Source organism: Arvicola amphibius, chromosome 17 (genome assembly GCF_903992535.2).
Source record: "Arvicola amphibius chromosome 17, mArvAmp1.2, whole genome shotgun sequence".
NCBI lineage: Eukaryota > Metazoa > Chordata > Mammalia > Rodentia > Cricetidae > Arvicola > Arvicola amphibius.
In genome coordinates, this window is record NC_052063.2 from 7,230,799 (window position 1) to 7,239,082 (window position 8,284).

Consider the following 8,284-nt stretch of genomic DNA (forward strand, 5'->3'; position numbering starts at 1 on the left):
TCCTCGAGGGATGTCTTAATTCTTCAAGCTACTTTATGACTACATTTTTTTCAATACTAATTTTTTTTTGTTAGTTTTGTTTCTTCAAGACAGTATTTCTCTGAGTAGCTTTGAGCTTCTCCTGGAACTCGCTCTGTAGACCAGGATGGCCTTGAACTCAGCGGCCTCTGCCTAAGTGCTGGGATTAAAGGCCTGCACCAGCTTAATACTAGCTTTTAAAATAACAAACTCATAGACATCTTGAGTGGATGGGTTTATTTAGCAGTAAGTTTGAAACTCTTGCTTTAAGCAAGGGTACTACAGTAATTATATCAGGAACAGACAATTTTCTACATTGTCAAATATATAAAAGTTCCTTTGCACTTTCTTCAACACTGATCAACAAGCAGATTCAGTCCATGTTTCTCTGATGTACTATCTACTCAGTTAACCCAAGCTTCTTCTTCAGAGACTCTGGCATCTCAGGTGGAGGAGGGCGAGGGAGCCTGAAGTAGACCTTCACGGAGTCGTAGATGAACCACTGCAGTGCAGTCAGAGTGCCAATCATGATGATTCGGGCGAAGAGGCCCTTCCACACACCTGGTTCAGAGAGGATATAAATGTGAACGGGTTGAAGAGCGCCCTCCCCAAGCAGAGCTCTTCCTTAGGGGGAAGCCATCTTACCTCTGAAGCCCAGTCTCTGTAAGACCTGGGAAGCCGTGCTCCCCTTCTCTTTATTCAGCACAGAGACCACAGAATCAGCAGGGTGAGAAACAATTGCACAGAAAACTCCAGCTGAGGGGCGGAGGGAGAGAAGGAGGGGGGAAAAAAAATCAAGATAAATTCACAGCTAGTCCTGCCTCAGCCTCCCAAGTGCTAGGATCATAGCTATGTGTCACTACATTGGTTTCTCTAATTGTATTATTTAAATCTTTTTTAATTTTAGATTTATTCATTTTTACACGCATGAGTATTTTCCCTGCATCTATATGTATACCACATTCATGCCTGGTATGCCCACAAATGGCAACCCCTCAGAGATCACAAAAAGGGCATGATATCCCCTGGAAATGGAGACAGACGGCTGTAAGACAGACAGATGCATTTTCAAGCATAATAGTGGTGTAACAATAATAATAGGAGCTATAAAACAAGACTTTTTGTCCTTAATTTCATGGACAAGTGTGTTCTAAATAATTCATACCAGCTGGGGTGTAGTGGTGCACACCTTTAATGCCAGCACTTTGGAGACAGGGACGGGATCTCTGTGAGTTCAAAGCCACCCTGGTCTACACAGTGAGTTCCAGGACAGCCAGGGATATATAGTGAGACCCTGCCTATAAATAACTAAGTAAATAAGTAAGTATGTAAGTAAGTCATACCTATGTAACCTGCCACAAATGTCACAACCAGCTGCTCTGCCTTTGTACATTCACTTCGGGGCTTAGGAACCACAAATTTGTACAATGCTTCAACAGTACGTTCAAAGCAGGCGAACTTCATCATGGTGTATGGGATCTGTCTCATCCACAGAGGAGCCACACCTTTGTAGAACCTAGGAGATCAGGACACTAATTTACACAGGCACCTAAATTATAACCTAGCAGAGATTTCCATCAGCCACACAAGTGTCCGCACACCAGTCGAGTCCTGATGGTAACACATGACAGCACAATGCAGTCATTTCCGTCAGAACCTACGACTACCATGCAGGTGTATTGATCTCACATGCCAATGACTCAAGCACCTTTGACTGTACAACCAACAAAGTTGCTGGATGTTTCTTGAACTGGAACTACAAGAAACAAGAAGTTTACAAGCAGAACTCAATTCAAGATCCATCCACAAAGGTGGATCTAAGGAAGCATGTTGGAATAGGGAACATGCAAATTAACTGTCACTAGACTAGCAACGTTCTAACAAGCCAATAGATCTTAGACAGGATCAACTCACTTCCGGACTGACAAACGGTGACTTACGCATTCAAGCCTTCTTCTTTATACATTTTGGGAACAGCCTCCCTTAATGTGTTGGCATAGCCAGGCTGGGTTTGGATCCGAACTTTAGCAGCTTCCATAGGAGCCAGGGCAATGTCAGCAAAGAATTCAGCGCTGGCAGAAGCAGCTAAATATAGTGATGTGCGCCACAGATAGGTGTTTTCCTGGGATCAGAAGACACAGCACATGTGAACCGCCGCTGCTCCGGCTACTTCAGTGCCCCTTCTACGACAGCACTCCAGACCCTGGAAATACTCCTCTCCCTTTGTCTTTAAGACAAATGTCATCAGTCTAACCCACTTTATCCTTCTTTGTTATATGAGACAGGCTGGCTTCTGTTCCTGCCTCCTGAGCGACAGGATGACAGGTACACATGACCCCCGCCTGACCGGTCTGAACTCTTCTTATTACAGAGTCTATAAACAACAGTATCAGAATAAATTTCTATTGTCTCTCAGGCTCATGACCAAATGTTTAACTACAAACATATACTATATACGATGTACATGTTCTGAATAGCTATGGGACACATACAGCTAATCTCATATTACATATAAGGAACCCTAGACTCTTTTCTTACACTAACACACACACACACACCAACCACACTTTTCTAGAAATTCAACAAAGTATACTAAGAGGAGCATAGAAATTTTATGAAATATACCTTTTCACCCTATCTCTATGATTTGAGACAGGCTGCTCACTATTTCTGAGCCATTTCTTGAGCTATGAAACAAGGTAAGGCAAACAAAAAGCACAAGATCCTGTCTGAGCCTAACACTGAGGACTGAGTCAGAGGAAACCACACACCTCACCAAGGATGTTGCTGTACAAGGCTTTGAAGACTTCATAAAACCCGAACTTGCAGAGCCCTTGCATGGAATAGCCAATAAAAGTCGGGGCCCATCCTTTCGCCAGACCACGAACACCATCTTCTTTCAGGGTGACAGAGAAGCCATTAAATATGCCCTTGTACTTCTGAGGGTCCACCTTTAAAAGAGAAACGTTAATAAAATGCAAAGAGCTATGTTAGCTATCTAGCTATGTGGGAGTTTTTATTTGCAAGTTCTTTACAATGAGTTTTATAAAAAGTAAAAATATCTAACACTTCACACCTTTTTCTACTATATTTTTCTTTTTGATTTTAAAATTTAATAACTACAAAAAAGGTATATGCCAGTTCTCATCTTAATAGAAGCTAAACACCTCTGCTTTCTAAAAATCTGTGTGGTATATTTCTGAGTCTATGCTTCTGTGTGCATGTACGTGGAGACCAGAGTTGATGGTGGAAACGTCTCCACCCTGGGATCTTCACTACTGTGCTTGTCTCGGGCTAGCTGGTCATCAAACTCGCGGAATCCTTCTGTATCCTCCCTGGCACTAGGATTAGACTCGCCCAACTTTTACACAGGTGCTCGGGATATCACTGAGCTCTTCACACTAACCTAACTTTACCGACCAGCCATCTTTCCAGCTAAACTGGTAAGATTTGGGTGGTTAAAACAGGGTCTCTATCCCAGGCTGGCTTACAGTCATAGCAATTCTGGTACCTCTGCCTCCCAAGTGCTGGATTATAAACAGGAGCCGCCACTTCCCAGGCTCACTTAAGATTGTTTTTATAAGTAGAAACAACTTCTACATCAAGATCTAGCTTCCTTTAAGTTATACTTAACCTGCAGTCAAAGTTATAAAATCCCAACAACAAGAAATAAAACTGTTCTTACTTCTTACTACCTTTTTCTTTTTTTGAGACAGGATCTCTCTCACTATACAGCCCAGACTGGCATCAAACTGCTGGGATTGAGCATGTGCCACCCACCACACCTAACACTACCTTTTTAAACAATTTAAAGCTAGTGCCTAAATATGTAAATAGATTATACACTATGAACCTTTGTAAACATTAGATGACCTAACTAAATACAATCTTTAGATGTACAGCATCTAAGAATCTCTTTCACTTCAGAAATTAAATTCACACCCAAAGACATGCATGTTTCAGAGAAGCTACACTTCCTACTTATCCAGGTAATAACCAATGGGTAAAGGAGCTTCTCACTATTTCTGCCAGTACTAGAAGGGTTGGTATACATCACCTTCCTCTCTCCCTCCTAATATTTCACCTTCCTTTCTCTTTTAGGTAAGGAGACTTCTAATCCTATTTGGGACAAATAAATTTTTAATGTTTGATTACTTTTGTTTTAATAGTTATAAGATATCTCAAACAATAAAAATAAACATAGAAGAGGCAAGTTTTTCCTATGAAGACAATAAGAGCTTCTTTGCTCACTCAACATGTTCTTTGCCTTGGTTATCAATATCAAGGTACAGGAAGCTACTTCACCTAACACATGAAGATTGATTACCCATTCTGATATATAAAATACTTATGCAATGACTACTTAGGGTTTTAAAACAAGTAGGCCTTGAAAAAGACCTCTGGCCAGAACTGAATACTAGCAATTATAACAAGGACAATTAATAAAGTACCCACACATGTGAGAGGCACATGCAAAGAGAACTAGAGACAGCTAGTCCATATTGCTATTGCTCTCCTGGCAGAGTTCAGTTCCCAGCACCCATGTGTGCAGCTCACAACCACTGCTAACTCCAGATGTGACACCTCTTCTGGCCTCCTTGGGCATTCACATACTTAAATAAAAGTTTAAAAAGCTTAAAAAAAGAAAATTAAAAGGAACTAGGAATTTGCTTCCTGAATTCAGTAGTTGTGATGCCTCTGGGTCTCGTTTGTGAAGCTCTTTAAACAGCTGGGACCGGAGCTGGAGAGACAGCTCAACAGCCACCTAAGGATCTGGGTTTGATTCTCAGCACCCATTCAGCAGCTCACAAGCATCTGTACCCCAGGTCCCAGGGAATCCAATGCTCTCTTCTGGCCTCCTTGGGCACCAGGCACACACGTAGTGCACAAGCATACATGTAGGCAAAGCACACAAACAAAGAAAGTAAAAACAAACCCTTTTTAATACTAAACAAAAGTCTGGAGATGTAGCTTGGTGGTTGAGGGTGCTCCTAGCACGCAAACTTAAGGCCTTGCTTCCATCTTCAGCACAATAGGTAACAACAGTAACAAATAGGGCCATCAATTTGAGAGGGAAGTGGAAGCGCGGAAGAGGTTGTTGGGACCAAAGGAAGAGGGAAGTGACATAATTACGTTTTAGTTTAAAACAATTATGGGGGGCGGGAGTTGAGACAGGGTTTGGTTTCTCTGTGTAGCCCTGGATGTCCTGGAACTCGCTCTGTAGACCAGGTTGGCCTCGAACTCACAGAGATCCGCCTGCCTCTGCTGGGATTAAACGCATGCGCCACCTCTGCCCGGCTTACTTTAAAACAATTTTTTTAATTAGTAAGATAAATCACACATACAAAACACCCAGGCCAGTTAAGTTGGCAGGCACTTGCCTACAAGCTTGACAACCCAGAACAATCCGATTCTAACTGGTGTAAGTGGAAACCAGCTCCCAAAGGCTATTTACCTCCATACACACCCACCCACATGCTAACATAATAAATATTATTTATGCAATAAAAATTATAATAAATAAAAACAAATATATCGAATAAATAGAAAGAAAACCACTCATGCCAATACAAACCTGCATGCGGCATTTTACTAAATCCAGGGGAACAACAGCAGTGTGTGTCAGCCCACAACTTAAGACCCCACCAAAGCCACACAGTGCATAATACTTCATGGAGCCAAATTCACAACTGTACTCTGTAATAAGACAAGACACACCGTGCATTTAATTTACACTCGCATTAGTGCTCGCCAGCTTACCTCCCGGGTGGTTAGGCTTCCATTCCTCTTGTTAGTAGCAGTCTAGATCTTACAACTTAGCAACCGTGTTTCAACAATGCTTTAGTCCAGCATGCAACACAAACCTGCATTCTGCATTTAACCAGATCTAAAGGAACCAATGCTGTATGTGTTGTGCCACAGCTAATTATTCCTCCAACTCCACAGAGTATAAAGAATCTGCCAGATCCATATTCACAGCTATACTGCTCTGTTTGATTGAAGAAAAAGAATCAATTATTTCTGCAGAGATTGAGAAATACAGGGGAAATAAAAAAAAAAATCTATTTTCTTTTGAAAAAGGACCGTAACTACTATGCAGCTTCAGCGCCAGCTACAATTAGCTGGAAAGATGAATTTTTATATAAGCAAACTACAAGAAAGTCGCTATCAAATCAGGTCACTTAAAATGATTAGTCAGTGTATCTGTGAGATATCAACTGCCTCTTAATCTGACGACTTTCTAAAACTTCCTGCGCTGGTAACTTCAACTACATGCAGTTGCTAAGAGGACCAGGAACAAATCAAACTCAAAAAGAGCATCTGACACGTGCAAAACCTGCTAACTTTAACGTTTACCCCACCTATTAACCAACATATGCTTAATTCCTGCAGTCAAAAACGTTAAACACACAAATATTTGCTTTGGCTTTTTAAAATCAGATAAAAATGGTAGGAAATAAAACGGAAAAGCGGAAGGGCTTTTCGGTTCAAGCTTAAGACAGCAGGCGCACATGAATGACTGGGGGGAGGGGCTTTCTGTTTTACAATTTCTATCGGTAACTTCTGACTCCTACACGTCAGTTTTCAGGTTTCCCTGCACCCATGCTCCCCAGGGATTTAAAAACCACAATTACGTTAAATGAACCACCTCGAATCCCAGAATATAACCTCAGAGGGACGCCACCTCTTATAATCTGCAAGTCACCTCCTTCCCCAGTGGCACCAAACCCAAGAGACCCCCCTCCCATCACCTCACACACAACCACATGAAAAGATGACTTCCTATCGGCTAACCAAAAAACTTGGAAAGTATAATCGCAAAGGGGTCCTTTTCCATAAAAGGAAAAAGAAAATCGAGGCAAATCACAGAGTTTACGGAGTTGCAACTGTGGCTGGCCAGTGGTCAGAAAGGAGACTTTACCCAGTCGACTTGGCTGACCAAGCGGGCTCACGGGGGAGATAAAGAAGTTGGTCACCGCCTCTGCCTCTACTCCCTCGGGGACATAGAGGTCACTGAGTGGCGCTGGGCCTGGGCCCTTCCACGCCCTTGAGGGAGGGCCAAGGATCCGACGGCGGCCTAGGGCTGACATCCCAGGGCAGGGCGAGTGACAGAGACCGATCCTCCTGTCCACGGCCGGCGAGTCCTCCCCCGACTTCCAGCCCGGGCCTGGGAGGCAAAGTGGGGGTCACCACGGGACCAGCGATCACCCAGGGCAGGATGTGACCTCACCTTCCACGGCGGCGGCGGCCAGGTGGCGGGAACGCCGGGTCGGGCCCTGGGGGCTGCGGGGACCCGAGAGGCCATCGTGCACCAGCTGCAGGTGCGGCGCATTGAAGGGGTTCGCCCGGGCCAGGTGCGCCACGGACGAGAACATCCTCCTGCAGCGGGGGAGGGAGAGAGGAAGGAGGTGAGAGACCCCGGCCCCGGGCAATGTCACCGGAGCCCCCCGCGAGCCGTGCCGGCTCCGCGCCCTTGAGGAGGTCACAGCTTCTTCCCCCAGGGACGCCGAGCCCTGCCGGGCTCCCCGCCAAGACGGCGGCCACCAGGGACCCAGGGCTCTGCGCCCCGCACCCTCCGCGGCCAGGCCCGGGCGCACGCACTTGCCTAAGATGGCGAACACTCAACCGCTCGCTCGGCAAGGCTGCGGCTCACAGAGGCCGAATGTCCTCCCCGCCCGAAGATCTGTGCCCTTCGCGCGCCGTCACCGTGACGCACGCGCGGCGTCACCGCGCCGCGCGCCGCTCATTAGCGGAGAGCAGCGCGGAGCCCGAGCGTCACCGCGTCCTCCTAGCAACCTTATCCCCGCCCCCGACCGCCCCCAGCCCTTCCGGCTCCGCGAGTGCGCAGGAGGATTCGTATTGCGCAGGCGCAATTTTCTTTCTTTTTTTTTTTTTTAAATAGTGTACTCTTGGCCTTGGCCTGGCAGGTGACCTACCCACTTTGTCCCTTCACCTTCAGGTGTGTCTCCTTGGCGCCAGGAATTTTTACAAGTCTTTAAGTGATTGCCGGCGTCAACTTGTAAAAGCAGGAATGCTTAAGTGATATGTTATATGGATCGAAGCTAGGCGTAGCTACGAGATCTTATCATGTCTCAATTCCTGTCATCCGTCGTACTTCTTGTAAAAAATTCCACTCGCTGACTTTAGAGATAGGCCTGTCTAAATTTTCCACCAGGTTCTGGGGGGGAAGGAATGGGCAGGAAAACTCATGCAATACCCCAAACAGCTTCTGCCTCTCAGTAATGTCCAGGTCGCATGGAAACAG

At 45.2% G+C, this 8,284-nt stretch overlaps 1 protein-coding gene and 1 non-coding gene across 3 annotated transcripts; both read right to left on the bottom strand.

The window, feature by feature from the left end:
* Positions 1-240: 240 nt before the first annotated feature.
* On the bottom strand, positions 241-7,775 carry Slc25a3 (solute carrier family 25 member 3). Of its 2 annotated transcripts, none has more exons than XM_038314991.2 (8): positions 7,621-7,775; positions 7,250-7,398; positions 5,594-5,715; positions 2,790-2,969; positions 1,959-2,140; positions 1,362-1,534; positions 664-774; positions 241-579 (listed from the first exon to the last, which is right to left on the bottom strand). In XM_038314991.2, exons 2-8 carry the CDS (start codon positions 7,392-7,394, stop codon positions 419-421), a joined length of 1,074 nt encoding a protein of 357 aa, XP_038170919.1. In that variant the 5' UTR covers positions 7,395-7,398; positions 7,621-7,775; the 3' UTR covers positions 241-418. The 2 variants fall into 2 exon arrangements, with proteins under 2 accessions (XP_038170919.1, XP_038170918.1); XM_038314990.2 differs by having other exon boundaries at positions 7,625-7,774.
* LOC119803768 lies at positions 1,607-1,850 on the bottom strand. The gene has a single exon (XR_005283722.1). It is a non-coding gene; the product is annotated as a small nucleolar RNA SNORA53 (small nucleolar RNA).
* Positions 7,776-8,284: the final 509 nt, after the last annotated feature.

What these genes read in the sequence shown, in the direction of transcription:
- Slc25a3 (XM_038314991.2), bottom strand. Translation starts at nt 7,394, where the DNA reads ATGTTCTCGTCCGTGGCGCACCTGGCCCGGGCGAACCCCTTCAATGCG. An exon ending in GGCCGCCGCCGCCGTGGAAG is followed by an intron (nt 5,716 to 7,249) that starts GTGAGGTCACAT and finishes GTCTTATTACAG; the next exon opens with AGTACAGTTGTGAATTTGGC. An exon ending in TAGTAAAATGCCGCATGCAG is followed by an intron (nt 2,970 to 5,593) that starts GTTTGTATTGGC and finishes TCTCTTTTAAAG; the next exon opens with GTGGACCCTCAGAAGTACAA.